We start from the raw sequence: 15,519 nt of genomic DNA, 5'->3' as shown, positions 1-15,519 counted from the left end.
GGGGGGGGGAAAAAGAGTGCAATTAATTGCACTATCAAAATTACACCTGTTAAATCCCAGCCTGACTCAAAAGCAGGCCCCTGAAATATTGCTGTAATACTGTAAATCTGCACTGGTTTCACATTGCACAATGCCAATTGTATTTTTGTGGGAGGGAATATTCAGCGGCAACTGGTTCAACTGGCCCTTTTGTTAAATCATCCGTTGAAGCCATCCCTGTCTTGTGCGTGTGAAGAGGTCAGCTTCGCAAGAGGTAAATCTCCCGCCCAACGATTCAATCGGTTGTAACATTTTAAGGTTTTTAAAGATTTAAAGTGGGAATCCTGTCTCTCAGAACGAGGGAGGGGGACCCTGACAAATTTATCTTCAGGTTTAATGCCACAGTTGTATTCCCAGAGCGCCTTGCCTGTTCCCGCCTCGGCTGCGTTCAGTCCATTAAACTGACTCATAACTTCTGAGTTAAGAGTAATGGTGAAGAGCAGTTCTCTCGGTGCTAATTAATATCCTAAGACACAAGCACTGCGCCAGCCTGACCTCTTTTCAGATTCATCCTTTATCAAAAACAGACCATTAGCGGACTCGGTGGAGAGCACTGGCATCAACACTATTTACAGCAATAAGCATGAATCTGACTGATGTGATAGTCGATAGCAAACACCCCGCTAACGAACAGAAGAAAACTGGCTGCAACGCTCACATAAATAATCAAAACCGCAAAATACACATGCTGCATTTGAAGAACCCTTATCTGAGTGCTCACATCTAGATCCTGGATCTCCTCCTCCTACGTTCAACCGGTAAATTCTTCCTAGTGATACTCGAAGCTTTTCAAGTGATTCTTTGCAGCGTGCATCTTAATTTTGGATAGATATTTTAAGCCTCATTTACTAACAAATACATTTTGTTCACATTCTTACAGCTTACTAATAAAAGCTTAACAAGGCATACTTCATCATAGAAGATGGGGCGGGGGGGGAATATTGTATACTTTATGACAATGTGTAACCATATGCACAGTTATGGGAAATGGGTCTCTCCTACAAGAATCCTGCAGGGTATTGACTTGTGCATACTCAGCCTCTTATATAGCTACTCAAGGGGGATGATGTTTTAATGAAGTATTTAGTTCCACTAAAGGGATCAACTAGTCTCCATTAGAAAAACTTTTCCTATGAACAGCTTATCCAATAAATACTTGCTGAGGGGTTTCTTGAAGCCCCCTGTGAAAGAGCTAGCCATTGGTAACAATGGACCACTGGTCCAAACACTGCTATTTCCTTACGGGACACAGAATTTATCAGGCTCTTATAGGTACGTCTCCTTGGCTTCAGCTGATCTACCAACCAAGTATTTCTCTCCTTGTGGTTCTGTCAACTGATCTACATGGAACTGGATTCAACTCCCTCACTATCTAGATCAGTGTTTCTCAACCTTTTAGGTAGCGCAAGTACCCCCTAACTTCTGAAAATTTTAGTAAGTACCCCAACACTCAATTTTCCAGGGGATTTTATATTTACAGACTAACGTGAATCCATATGTTGGAAGAAGGGCTGTGTATATAAGGCCGTGATATGACAGATGTCTGATCTGGTGTGGGTAGGGTTGCTACCTTTTATACCAGGGGTGCTCAAGAATGTACCTGGGCCAGAGGCAATGTTGGCCAAAGACAGGAGGGCTGAACTCAGTGTTGCGCAAAGCGTGATGTGCCAAATTATTGCTGGGGAATTTAAAAAGTTGTGCAATGCACAGCATGCCAAATTTTTCGCCATAGTTTTGAAGAGGAGGAAAGGGTGAGAGAGAGAGGAAAAGAAGGAGAGAGAGAGAGACAGGGAAGGGGAGAGGCTGAAGAGAGTGAAGGGTGGGGAGAGAGAGGGGACAGGTAGTAACCATAATTGTGGTGCAGGCAGGTAGCGTCGGCTGGTTCTGGGGCTGCTGCAGCAGGGGTTGGGGTGATTTCATAGACATTAGGGCTGGAAGGGACCTTGGAAGATCATCAGGCCCACGGCAGTGAGGTAAGTCTGTAGGGCAGCAGTCAGCAACCCCCGGGGCACGTGTGCCGAGCACGGCACGTGAGGTCTGTAGGGTAGGGGTCGGCAACCCCTGGAACAAGCATGGCACGTGAAGCCATTTTGCTGGGCACTCCACTGCCAGCCTGGGCTCTAGGCAGGTGCTGCCAGCCATGGAGCCCAGGCTGTTCCCAGCAGGTGGCTGGGAGGCTGCAAGCAGACCGGGCTCTGAGGCTGACAGCAGCTACCCAGAGCCTGGGCTGGCTGCAGCCAGGAGGCTGCAGAGGAGCTGTTCCAGGCTCCAGCATCCTGTGGCTCTGAGCAGACGGTGGGGGGGGACGGACCCTGAGGCAGCATGGCCCACAAAAGCCCTGTGCCGCTGCCGGCACCTCCTGTATCCAGCCTGGGTTCTAGGCAGCTGCAGCAGAGAGGCTGCAAACAGCTGTACTGGGCTCTGCAGCCCCAGCATCAGCTCCATGCCAGCACCTGCACATGCACCTCAAAGCAGAGAGCAGGTTTATCCCCGCTCTCTGCTCTGAGGTGCGTATGCAGTCGCAGCCAGCACGGAGCTGATGATGGGGCTCTGGAGCCGAGCACAGCTGTTTGTAGCCAGCCTGGGTTCTCGGGCAGCTACAGTAGGCAGCAGTCAGGCTGTAAACAGCTGCACCGGGCTCCGCAGCCCCAGCATCAGCTCCATGCTGGCGGTGACTGCACTCACACCTCAGAGCGGGGATAAACCCGCTCTCTGCTTTGAGGCGCACGTGCAGTTGCCAGTATGGAGCTGATGCCGGGGTTGCGGAGCCCGGTGCAGAAGTTTGCAGCCTGACTGCTGCCTACTGCAGCTGCCTAAGAGCCCAGGCTGGCTACAGGCTGGGGCTGGCAGCAGCACAGGGCTTTTCCCCCCCTGTGTTCAGCGGCAGTGGCACTGGCGGGGGCAGGCAGCAGCCCCCCTCCCATCACCACAGCCTGCCCCAAATGCCAGGAAGAGCCCGGTGCCACCGTCAGCCCTTCCACCCGCAGTGAACTGGGCCCCAGGCGGGCTGCATCGTGAGGCCAATCCCCACAGTGCAGGAGGGAGCAGGGCAGTACCCTGCCCCTCCTGCACTCTGGGGGTCTCAGTCTGTGCCCCTGCCCCCTCCAAAGCCCAGGCAGGATAAAAAAAAGAAAACTTAATTGCCTGTCAGCGGGGAGTGCGCAGGTATCTGTGTGCCCACCCTCCCCCTCCTGCAGCAGCCTTTGGCTGGTTTGGGGGTGGGGGCGAGCAGCCGGACGTGAACCCAGCAGTGGCAGGGGGACCGGTGGTGCCCCCTTGCTATCGGGGTTGTCCGCACCTGCATACCCCCTGCCTGTGTCCTCACATACCCCCAGGGGTATGCATACCACAGGTTGAGAAACTATGGTCTAAACTAGGATTGTCATCCAGCCTGAGGGACTCCCCAAGAGTCCTAAAATTTTGCAGCTAGAGAGCAGTACCAGTGTTAATGGTTAATTGGCAGTACCTGCTGCCAAATTTTCAAACTCGTGAAGGGCTGGTGCATGGGCTGAAAGAGGTGTGCAGGATAAGGCATTGGATCAGACCCACAGATTGACCCCATGAGCAGACTCCATGCAGGGTCCAGCCTGTGCACGGACCTCATACCACTCATCTGGCCAAGGGACCAGAAGGTTGGCTGCCACTGGTCTAAAGCCTCCAAGTATAGAAATGGCACAAAAAAGAGTAATCGTTTGAAGCTGAGCAGTCTGCTGTGCTGTTAGGGATGTCAGCACTCTGACTGCATTCCCACCCCTCTTGAAGAAGAAACATTCTCCTTTCCAGGAGCTGACAAAAGAAAAGGAGCTCTCCAGTTCGGGATGTTACAGATAGTCTGGGCTGGCATCAGTGGGCCCTTCACTAGTGGGAGACTGAATAAGGCTCCTTCTCGAGGAGTCCCAAAGAAGAGCAGCCCCTCAAAAGTGGCGCGATCTGTGACAGCGTCTTACAGTATTTTTCTTTATGGAGTGAGGAATTTCCTTAGCTTCATAATGAGAATATCCTGGAAGCCACTATCAAGAGCCTTGCTAGAGCTGGGGTATATCGCATTCATTGCTCTGCTTACATCCACAAAAGCCATCTCCTTACCATAAAAGAAATTCAGTTTGGTCTTGATGAATGTGTACTGGCTGGTCCTGATCATCTTGTTATTCTCTAGGTGCTTAACAAGACTTCTTGATGACATGCTCCACAATCTTTTCAGGTATTGAGGTCAGGCTGACTGGGCTGTAATTCTGCAGAGGAGTTTTCCCATCTATCTTCTAGCCACAGGTCAATGAGGGATTCTCTGTTTAGCCACCGACAAATTCTCCTTGTGAGGGTACATCTTCATAAAGACTTCACAGCCCAAGAAGAAAGTTTGCATTTTGTCAGAAAACTGACTTACCAAACTGGGGTGAGGTCTGGCAGCAAGACAATTTTAAGACCTGTTTTTTTCTTTTCAATGGTTTTCAAACTACACCAAAAACTCTTCCAGGAGGTCTTAAAGGAAAGCTGAATGTTTTAACTCATTCCCACTTACCAAGGAAAATGCAAGTTTGGAAAAGACTTTATGAGATGAGCAAGTAGCAAAACAAAGAGATGAAAGCTCTATACAAGTAGCAGCTGCCCAGTTTTATCTAAATCTGTACTAAAATCTCAACCAAAAAAAGAACAATTTCCAACCGTGCTTTTACTCCATGTGTTCTTAAGTACAGCATCCGTGGGTCAGGTTGTATTAGTCCTAAAGGATGAACCTCACTAGCTGACAACAGTAACTCCAATTTAAATAAAAGTTTCTGGCATGATTAGTAAAGGCAAACTGGAAATCAGCCCTCAGCAGTAAAATGCTTATTAGAAAATGCCCATTTGGGGAACCCTGGAGAGCCCTACAAATTGAGGCCATTTGGTAAGTTAATTATATTAACAGCCACCTCCACAAGCCACAAAAAAGAACAGTGATTTTTTTTCCTTATTATCACTTCTTGCTTACCTCATTACCAATTTAGCTGACAGAAAAAGTTATTAAAAAAAACCTGCCTGCATATTTTTTTTTAAAGAAGAGAAGCTGAATTTGTCTGTAAAGCATTAAATCCTCCCTCTACAACCAGCCATTCAGCACAATAAATCCTAAGGAACTAGGACTTGTTCAGGCATAAATCCTACCATAATCCTAACATGGTCGATTCCTTCATACCAGAAATCGTCTTGAAGGTAGGTTTTGACCTTCATGATGATCCACAAATACTTGCATTGCCATATTATTCTTTGTTTCTTAAAACAATATTGAGGTTTGAAAAGAAAGAAGAAAGGCCTCGTGTACGTGTGGGGGGGGGAGAGGGGCTACTTTTTCTACTTGCAGAAAACCCTTCATTGAAATCCCGACTACAAGAAAATACACAACAGATACTTAAAGCTTGAGACTGCAGCACCGCTATTCTCCATTATAAACTTGATGATTAGAACTGGGCAGAAAAATATATTTCCCCTCCCTGCCACAAAAAAAGAGAATTGTGCATATTCTCATTGTGCACTGGGATAAAGCTAAAACCTTTAGATGTTTTCCATGGAGAAAAAAAACCAACAGCAAACAACCTAAAAACAAAAAACCCTAATAAACTGACCCCAACAAACCCTGCATCTTGGTGGTTAGGACATTCACCCAGGCTCAAGTCCCAGATCTGTCAGCCCATCCGCATTATATGCATGTAACCCGTCTGCAAGGCTATTGTACGTTCTGGGGTGGGAATCTGACTTTTTCCCCTTGCTGGAGCTGTTCCACTATGAAAATACAATGTTCATTGGAACAGGGACTTAAACCCGGGGCCTCTCATATCATAGGTGAGCACCAGATCTACTGGGTTATAGATTCAGTATCTCTGTCTCTTGCCCATCGACTAATTTTGAATTCATAGAAGCAGAAATAGCTCCAGTCAAAAAGCCTGGATGGTCTAAACCTACAGCTGCTAGTAGCTGGGAGGTCAGAAAGCACAGCTGCAAGGAAAAAGCTGAAGGCCCGGGTCTGAATCAAGCAAAAGGGACTTTATTCCTACCGCATTCCAGGTGGACCCTCGATGTGCACGTACTCTGGGGCACACCCGTGTGCATCTCCTTTCCCCCACCCACACACTATATTTCACCCCCCCGCCCCCGCAACCCCCGAGTGAAGAAACCTTTCTTGACAAAATTTTGCTGAAATCAGCACCTTCCTACAAAAAAATTCACAAAGCTTTTTTTTTCCCCTCCAGTAAAAACGGTTCCATCGGAAAAGATTCCCTCTTGTTTCTACTTATGGTTCACTCTTGCTCAATTCACTCCAAATTACATGGCAGAAACTTCCCCAATCGAAATGATGCTTTATTTACCGCAATTTGTCTGCCCTTTGTGGCTCTGACAGCTAATCAACAACTGATTTTTGTTTTGCACAGTTTTCTATGCAACAGAAGCAGCGCTAATAAGTGTTGGTAGACCCAACTGTCTGCTGAAGAGACATGCAGCTCACTGCCTGGCAGCACAACACGGCTCTGAGTGGGACTCAATTAGTTCCAGACTGAAACGTCAGGTAAAACCTAGTTACTGCCCTGGCTATGCAGTGGGTGATTTTCTTCCCCCGAGCCAATAATGAGCTAACAGCTCAGTATAATTCAGTGCTCATCGCGCTGCCAGAAGTGCCTCTTTGCACATGAAATATGAAGCCAAGGTGTTTGTCACTCACTGAGCAATCTGAAGTCAATGGGAGCCTCTCTTTCCATTGACTTCATTGAGTTCAAAGTTATTAAAAGGCCCTACATTACTTTTTTCCACGGTTTGAGCCTCGGTGTTATGGCCAAATTCAAAATGGCACCTACTTGCTTCCTACTAGGATTCCCGTTGCTCATTCAGCTGGACACAGCAGTCTTCCTTTCCTTTCTTAAACCACTGAAATGTTGCTATGTGCTATTAAAACACTGCTGCTTTCCTCCCCAAGAGATGGCTGCATTTCAGCAGAGCGAAGGGTCTCCTATGTACGTTAAGTGCTTTGGGTTGAAAGGCGCTATATACAAATGCAAGATATTAATTTAATAGGAATAAAGAGGATAGAAATCACCGTGGCCTTTGCCTAAAGGTTCGTTACTTTAACTGAAGGCTGTAGAAAGGTCAGACCACTCAATCCACTGTTTTAAATTCAAAGTCTAAATAGAAGAGGTTTGTAGTTTGTGCAAAAGATAAACCCTGCCCCCCCTCTCATGGAGCACTCACTGAATAGAGTAACACACAGCGGGGCTGCACTGACCTGGGACGTGGATCTGAATAGAGAACAGAAATTATTTGATCTAATGAGGCCTGGCAATTTTACCAGTGCTCCTTCTGCACTAAAATAAGCAAGTTAGCACTAATTGGCAAGCATAAGCACCAAGAGGTCCCATGACTGAGAAAGTTGTAAACAAAAGTTAATCTATCAAATTTAGCAGAAGGCACATTATCAGTTCAGAAAAGCAGCCGAGTTCGTACAGGATGATTTGTACTGTTCTGTTTTCCTTAATAATTATTTCATTGCACCCAGAGACTTAAAATATTCAATCATTTCTTGCCACGCCTGATCAAGAACAGGCTGGCTGAACGTATGTACGTGTGTGTATTTATGTATCACCAGGCCTGCACATAACCGCAAACTTTGATGTTTAATGAGAATAAATCTGACGCCGACAAAACACCGCAAGCCCTAAACTTGGGGGACTGCAAAGGCAATGATGCTCTTAATGAGGAATCAGACAAATCCTTGTGATTGATCTGCTTTCCAAACACCCATCTATCCTACCCACAGACAGACGGGGGTATCGTTTGGCTCAAAGCGTGTTGTTAGAATCGCAGAAAATGGATCTCAGGAGCATCTGAAAACTCATCTCGTCCATGCCTTGCCTCACGGCTGAATCAACTAATCATAAAACATCCCTGACAGATTTTTTTGTGCGTCTAACCTGCTCTTAAAACCTCCAGCCAAGGAGCTTCTACAACTTCTGTAGGTAATCTGTGCTCGGGCTGACCTCTCCTTACAGTTAGAAAGCTTTTCTTAATGTCTAGCACAGGAGTGGTAAATCTATGACCAACAGGCTGAATCCTGTCTATGAAGCAGGTCCTCTGCCCTGAGGGTGCCCCAGAGGAGCCAGGGATTCAGGGTAGAGAGACAGGAGCAGGACTTGCTGCCACAATCCAGGTGCATTGCCCACTGGGGATGCATATTGCCGGTGGGGTGGAGGGAGGGAGAAGGGGGAGCAATAGCTGTGTTAGCCCCACATGGCTGCTGCCACCCCTTGCCTTGAATGCCACTGCATCCAGATCTGGGGGCCAGGCAGGTTTGACACCCCGGATCTAACCTAAACTTCCCATTGCAATCGAAGTCCATTACTTCTTGTCCTGCCCTCCAATGGGACATGGGGAACAGTTGATAACTTTCCTCTCTGCAATCATCTTTTACATATTTGAAGACCGTGACACCTCATTGCTCCTCAGTCTTCTTCTCTAGACTACGCGTTTCAAGACTAGGTAGGGACCTACCAAAATCAAGGAGGCAGGTGGCCAATTTCGCGGGCCGACTGTGGGGCCAGCCACCATTTTCACGGGCTTACTGCAGCACCCCTCCCTCCCGCCATGCCTCTGATAGGCCAAGAGGTTTGTGGTCCTACCCCTTGCTGCTGATTGGCCAAGGGCTGTTTGTCATGTGGCCCCACCCCTCGCTGCTGATTGGCCAAGAGGGGCAGGGCCAGTGCTCTCAGCCATTTAGTGGCAAGGGGCAGGAGGAGGTGGTGCCACCTTGGTGCCGGCAGCTCCCCTTCCCTCCGCCCAGAGGGCTTTGAGGCTGGGCTGTACTGGCCACAAGGACCACTGGCTCCCACTGGGGATCCATCATTTTATTTTTAGTAAGGTGTTTTTTTTTCTCTCTAGTTCACAGATTTCATGGACAATGGCAATTTTGTGGTTTTTGCAAAAAAAAAAAAAATTGATGAAATCGCAAATTGAGTAGGTCCCTAAGAACAGGTTTAACAAGGAATCCAGATGTGCAGAATAGCAAAGAATCAGGCCAACTCCATTCCAGTGGCCCATTAATACATGTAGAGACAGGCTATGACAACCTTGATAACCTGACTCTCAAAGATAGTAACTTTGCTCCATGACCTTCACATCCCTACACAATCCTACTAACTTAGTGGAATTATGCATGGGGGAAGGTACTACTCAATGAGTAAGGGTTTCACCATTTAGCTGTCACAGAGAAGACACATGCATGTGACCATAGGAGCTGGGCATTAATAAACTGCATAATGTCTTATGAAGTTCAAAATTTAAATGCTATTTAAGATTTAGTGCCACTCCTTCCTCCCCTTCTCCTGACACAAAGTTAGAGAAGCAATTTAAAAATGCTCTTGGAAGGTTGGAGAAATTAAAAATAATTTAAAAAAAAAAAGTTCTCTCTCCTTCATAGAAAGTAGTTCATAATGGAAAGAGAAGGTAAAGCAAACTAGCTGGACACGACTTTACTCACACTATTTAACGTATCATTTAAAAGTTCCATTCTTACCCAATTGGGTTCTGCGAATCAGAAATTCCTGGCACAGAAGCAATTTTTAGTCAATGGGTGGTGGGAACTAGAGCTGCCTAAAGGATTAAGGCCTTTCCACTTTCTTTTACAGCCTTCCAGGAATTCCCTTGTGAATTCCACTCCTCACCATCTCTCTGCATCCCATATCCAGCACAGCTTTGTGGGAGCCCAGATTGCATTCATGTTTCATTCTCAGACAGAAAAGCAAAATAAGGAGCTGCCTGATTAAACATTAAGGGTCTGATTAAAAAAGGCCTTCAGTTTTGTGGGAACAAGTCTGATACTGTCCATAAGTTAGGAACTGCTTATCTAAATGTTCTCAATTAATTGCAAGACGGTCGTCTGACAGCACAATATTTTACATGCAAGTTTGGAGACTGAATCTGCCTGCTTTTTTTTTTTTTTTTTTAAAAAGACTATAAATATCAAATAGACATTACATAGATACGTTCTTTTCCAGTACAAACCAAAAAAAAAAAGTTTAGAATATACATGGTGTCCAGACCTCTCTAGAATAATACTGAAAACAGAAAAGATGAATTTGCTGGCTTAAACAACACAAACAGCACAGTGAAAATCAGGAAGACAGATGAGGCACTCTTGGCTGGAAACTGACTATATTTGAAAAAAGCAAAACAATTTACTCAAATTTAAGACAACTCTGAATTCAAGATAACCCCCTCCCCCTTTAGATTCTGTACATGGAAATTGTATAAATTTTTTATAATTTTCCACATATAGAATCTAGTTATTGGAGGGTCATCTTAAAATTCATCTCTCCCACTGCTGCAGGGGAGCAGGCAATTCTGAGGCAGGTGGTGTGGAGAGGTCAAACAGTTTGGCCCCTGCTTGTGCCTGTCCCCGTGTTACCTCTGCCCCCTGCCTGGTCCCCACAACCTCTGTTCCCCCTTCCCCTCAACCTCTGCCCCCCCCGCAACCTTGCTTAGCACCAGCAGGCTCCATCTAGCCTAGGACACTGAGCATGGCCCTAGCCTAGCTCAGCCTGGCCCCCACAGCACCCATGCAGGCTGCATGCTGCTGCCACAGGGCTGGGCTGGGGCTGTGCTCAGAGCCCCAGGTTGCAGGGTGCATGGAGCAAAAATAAGGGGAGGAGGGAAAAAGGCAGGCAGGGGAACAGAGGCAGCCTCCTGGGTGCCATGTGACCCACCTGATTGGGTCTGCTCCCACCTGCAGACAGATCTGCAGCCTGCTCAAGCCCTTGAAGTGGCAGGCACAACCTGTGCTATGCCACAATACAGTAATATAAAATAGTTGGAGAAATCAGCTTTGCCCCAAACTACCTTACTTACAGAGGGTCTAATGGAAAGATTCCCACCGTCATCAAAAGGAGCTGACTCACTAATGTAAATGAGGTAATTTGGCGACGCAGTTGCTATACTCATGCACACGTGGATTCAAATACAAATTTATTACTGGAAAGGTCCCATCAGAATTTGGGCTTGGACTGTAAGGGACTAATTTCTCTTGTAGTACTCTAGTGATATCACTGGAATAAAAATGGCAAATATGCTGGAGTTATGCATTAGCAAACCCGGTCCTCTGTGTCTACTGCTATACTGTAATGGATAACATTTTTTTTAATGCAGGCCAGAAGATGAAACCAAGGAAAATAAAATTCACTTCGTTTATCCATCCGCCTCCTTTGGGGTCTGTGGTAGCTCAGTAACCTTTTAGATTAAAACCTGTTGACTTTTTTTTTCTCTCCATACGGATGCACAAAATAGGTTAGAGATGGTCCCAAAACAGCTAAGCAGGTTTTAACTTTGACAAGGCCAGGGTGTTCAGATCTGGATGTTTTGTTTTAAAGAGCAGATCTAAAAGCACATCTATTCAGAAAAGTGCATAGAAATACAATGGAGGCACACAAAAGCTGTATGGCAAGAGAAACATCTACTCACATGGGGCATAGAACATGACAAGGGCATGCTTCTTCTTCTTCAAAGATTCCTTGAAGTCTTCTCCCACAAGGTGGATAATGCTTGTTTGCTTTTCTTCCCAAGCTGGTTCGGGTGGAGGTGGTGCTTGAGGACTGAAGAAAAAGAAAGGCAATGAAACATCCATTGCAAGCCCATCGTGCCCCCGCACCCCAAAGCCCCCCAGCAACCCCCAGCAACCACGGAGCACCCCGCCGACTCCCAGCACAGCTGGAGGTAAGCAGGGCCCTGGAGGGAGGGGACTTGTGTAGCTCAGCTGGTCCAGCTCTTATAGCTCAAGACAAGGGAGGATTCTGGGATCCCCCGTTCTGTCTAGCCAGGGGGTTGGACCAAGGTGGTCAGTGGCCTCAAGGCATGCTGCACCAAGGTCCCCTCCCCTCTGGGGCTCTGCAACAAGTACAAACCTTGTGCAGCCCCAGTAGAGCCTGCAGAGCTGCCAGCTCCTGCAGGCAACAGATGCTCACCCACAGCTACCATCCCTGCTCTCCCTAAGGCCACTTGTAGAGCGGTCATCGCGGGAGACTCCCTCCTGAGGGGGACTGAGGGCGCGATTTGCCACCTCAACCCCTTAGCTCGGAAGGTCTGCTGCTTCCCAGGAGCCCGTATCCGGGATGTGGCTAAGAGGATCCCTAAACTCATCCAGTCCACTGACCACTACCCTATGCTCCTTATCCACGTGGGTACGAATGACATGGCTCGGAGCAATCCTAGCTGGGTCGTGAGACACTACAGGGCTTTGGGAGCAGGGCTTAAGGGGTTGGGGGCACAGGTGGTGTTTTCCTCGATCCTCCTGGTTTTGGGCTATGGGCTGAGGAGGGAGAGGAGGATCGAGGTAGTCAACCAAGGACTGCGACAGGTGTCATGCAAAGGCTTCGGCTTCCACGATCAGAGTCCACTCTTTGGTGAGAGAGGCAGTGGTCTGCTGGGAAGAGACGGCCTCCACCACACTGCGCTGCAGAGGAGGCTCTTCTCAGCCAGACTGGCTGACCTGCTCAATGGGGCTTTAAACTAAGCCCACCAGGGAATGGGGGGGACTACCGCCACTGCAAGCCCACTGAGCAACCTTTGCAAATCCAGTGGGCCAAGGTACTCAAGGGAACTGACCCCTACCTACAGATTGTTCCAGGGCTAGGGAAAGGCAAGGCCCCCAGTGGGACACTTACGTGCCTGAACACCAGGGGCGGGCAATTATTTCGGGCAGAGGGCCACTCACAGAGTTTTGGCAAGCCATTGAGGGTCGTGTGACAGGCAGCCAGGGGCAGATAAATATTAATTTTGTAAGTCTTTTAGGAGGCCCCGCAGGCCGAACAGAATGGCTTGGCAGGCCACATCTGGCTCGCGAGCTGCATTTTGCCCACCTCTGGTGTGCACCAATGCCAGGAGCTTGGAGAATAAACAGGAGGAACAGGTCCTCCTGCTAAACAAGAATGACTACGATCTCATAGGGATAACGGAGACCTGGTGGGACTCCACCTATGACTGGGCCACAGGTATAGATGGCTATACGCTATACAGGCGAGATCGTGTAGACAAAAGGGGTGGGGGTATAGCTCTCTGTCAAGGACAGCTACACGTCCCTGCAAATTGACACTGGCACCCAGGGAAGATGACTGGAGTCCCTCTGGGTTAAAATATGTGGGGAACGTGGCACAGGGGACACCATGGTAGGAGTCTACTACAGACCTCCTAACCAGAAACAAGAGCTGGACCAGGAATTCACCACAGAACTGGCTGAGGCTGCATGCTCCCGGTCCATGGTTGTCATGGGAGACTTCAACTACCCGGACATCTCATGGGAAGAGCACTCGACCAAATCCAATCGGTTGCAAAGCTTCCTCACATGCGTGGATGAGCTCTACCTGACTCAAGAAGTCTATGGGCCGACAAGATGTAAAGCACTGCTGGACCTGGTATTGGCCAAAGGGGATGATCTAGTCAGTGACCTAAGAATTGATGGAAAGCTGGCTGATAGTAACCACGAGCTGATCACCTTTACAATCCATCGCAGAGGTGGCAAGTCAGTCAGCAATGCTGAAGTCCTCGACTTCAGGAAAGCTGACTTTGACAAGCTCAGGAGGCTCACTGTCGAGGCCCTAAGGGACCATGACTGGACAAGAGGAGTGGTTGCTCCTCAAGGGAACGATCCTGACAGCACAAGGGATGGCCATCCCATCTCAAAGGAAGGGTAGCAAAAGGGCACAGCAACCCCCTTGGCTCAGCAGGGAAACTGAGGACTTCCTACGCCTCAAAAGAGAGACTTATAAAGGCTGGAATTACCACCAAGGAGGAGTACTCAGCACTTGTCCGTACCTGCAGGGAGCGGATCAGGAAAGGCAAGGCTGCAACCAAGCTCCATGTGGCTTCATATATCAAGGATAATAAGAAGCCCTTTTTCAGATATGTAAGGAATCGGATAACACTGGACCCCTGCTAAACCAAATGGGACAGCTGATAACTGACACCCAGGAAAAAGCCAACCTGCTTAATGGGTACTTCACGTTGGTCTTTCATCAAACCAATGGGACTGCCCTGCCTAGCATGATGCAGGATGGCCAGGGTGAGGGCGTATTTATACCCAGCATCGGTGTAGATCTAGTAAAGGAACACCGAGAGGCTGGGCACCTGCAAGTCAGCTGGTGCTGCAGCATGCTTATAGGCTCGGCAGTGCTACACTTGCTAGCACCACTGCTGAAAGAGACTTGGGGGTCACAACTGACCACAAGATGAACATGAGCCATCAATGCGATGTTGCAGATGGTAAAGCAAAAAAACACTCTGGCTTGCATCCATAGATACTTTTCAAGTAAATCTAAGGATGTCATCCTCCTGCTGTACTTGGCTTTGGTGAGGCCACAGCTGGAGTACTGCATCCAGTTCTGGGCTCCACAATTTAAGAAGGATGTCAAGAAGTTTGCAAGAGCCCAGAGGAGAGCCATGCACATGATCAGAGGGCAAGAGAACAGGCCTTATGAAGAGAGGCTGAGCGCCATGGGACTCTTCAGTCTGGAAAAGCGCAGGCTCAGGGGGAACCTGGTGGCTGCTTATAAGTACATCAGGGGTGTGCATCGGGATCTGGGAGGATGTCTGTTTACCAGAGCGCCCCAAGGGAAAACAAGGGCCAACAGTCATAAACTCCTCCAAGACCATTTTAGGCTGGACACAAGGAAAAACTTCTTTACTGTCCAAGCCCCCAAGACCTGGAATAGACTCCTCCCAGAAGTGGTGCAGGCACCTACTCCAGACTCATTCAAGTAACGTTTGGATGTGCATCTTGCTGGGATCCTTTGACCCTAGCTGACTTCCTGCCCTTGGGGCAGGGAGCTGGACTTGATGATCTTTAAGGTCCCTTCCAGCCCTAATGTCTATGAAATCTATGAAATCTGAATATTTTTAGAAGTGTACGAAGAGTAACTTGGTCATTACTGATTTGAGGAAACAGCAGGAAAGTTTCCCCTAAGGGCAAGACTGTGGCTTGCATTTCCAGCACCAGACAGTTAATTTCTATGGGTCAGTAAAATAAACAACACAAGCAATTCTGCCCAATGGTATGAGTAGGACTGGTACAACATGGAACAGTTATTTTAGCAAAGAGCCAACAGAATGGACTTTATGTCTTGAGCTGCGGTGTCTAAAGGTATGCATACAGAGCTGGCAGGATCAGAAGGGGTTGACAGAGAATAACCCACCCATAAAAGCCTTTGTAGCAGGTATTGCCAGAAGAAAAACTTTTGTCAAGTATTTCAAGAGCAGATCATAAAATACAAAGTCTGCCTCTCAAACCAGGGCACAATATATCACACTGCTCTATTTAAGAGCATGGACAGTAATCAAACTTATTTTATTTTAGTAAAGAGACTGATATCAAATGTGACTTTACTTCTTGAATAGACTGCAACAACCCTGTACAGGTAGAACTACTCTAGAAATCTGTTATTCATCAGCTCACGGTCTCATCTCCGACTCATTAAATTC

General features: G+C 47.7%; 1 protein-coding gene across 5 annotated transcripts in view; it reads right to left on the bottom strand.

Moving 5' to 3' along the window:
• PDIA5 (protein disulfide isomerase family A member 5) overlaps positions 1-15,519 on the bottom strand; it is a 139,533-nt gene that overhangs the window by 29,977 nt on the left and 94,037 nt on the right. For all 5 annotated transcript variants that reach the window (XR_003091828.1, XM_025191966.1, XM_025191964.1 and 2 more), the window contains one exon: positions 11,512-11,642. Coding sequence is in view for 4 of the 5 variants with exons in the window: in XM_025191966.1 (XP_025047751.1) it covers positions 11,512-11,642 (131 nt within the window). In the remaining variant the exon portion in view is untranslated. The remainder of the gene's footprint in view (positions 1-11,511; positions 11,643-15,519) is intronic.

Source organism: Alligator sinensis, unplaced genomic scaffold (assembly GCF_000455745.1).
Source record: "Alligator sinensis unplaced genomic scaffold, ASM45574v1 scaffold916_1, whole genome shotgun sequence".
In the NCBI taxonomy this organism is placed as follows: domain Eukaryota; kingdom Metazoa; phylum Chordata; order Crocodylia; family Alligatoridae; genus Alligator; species Alligator sinensis.
This window is presented reverse-complemented; position numbering and strand designations above follow the sequence as displayed.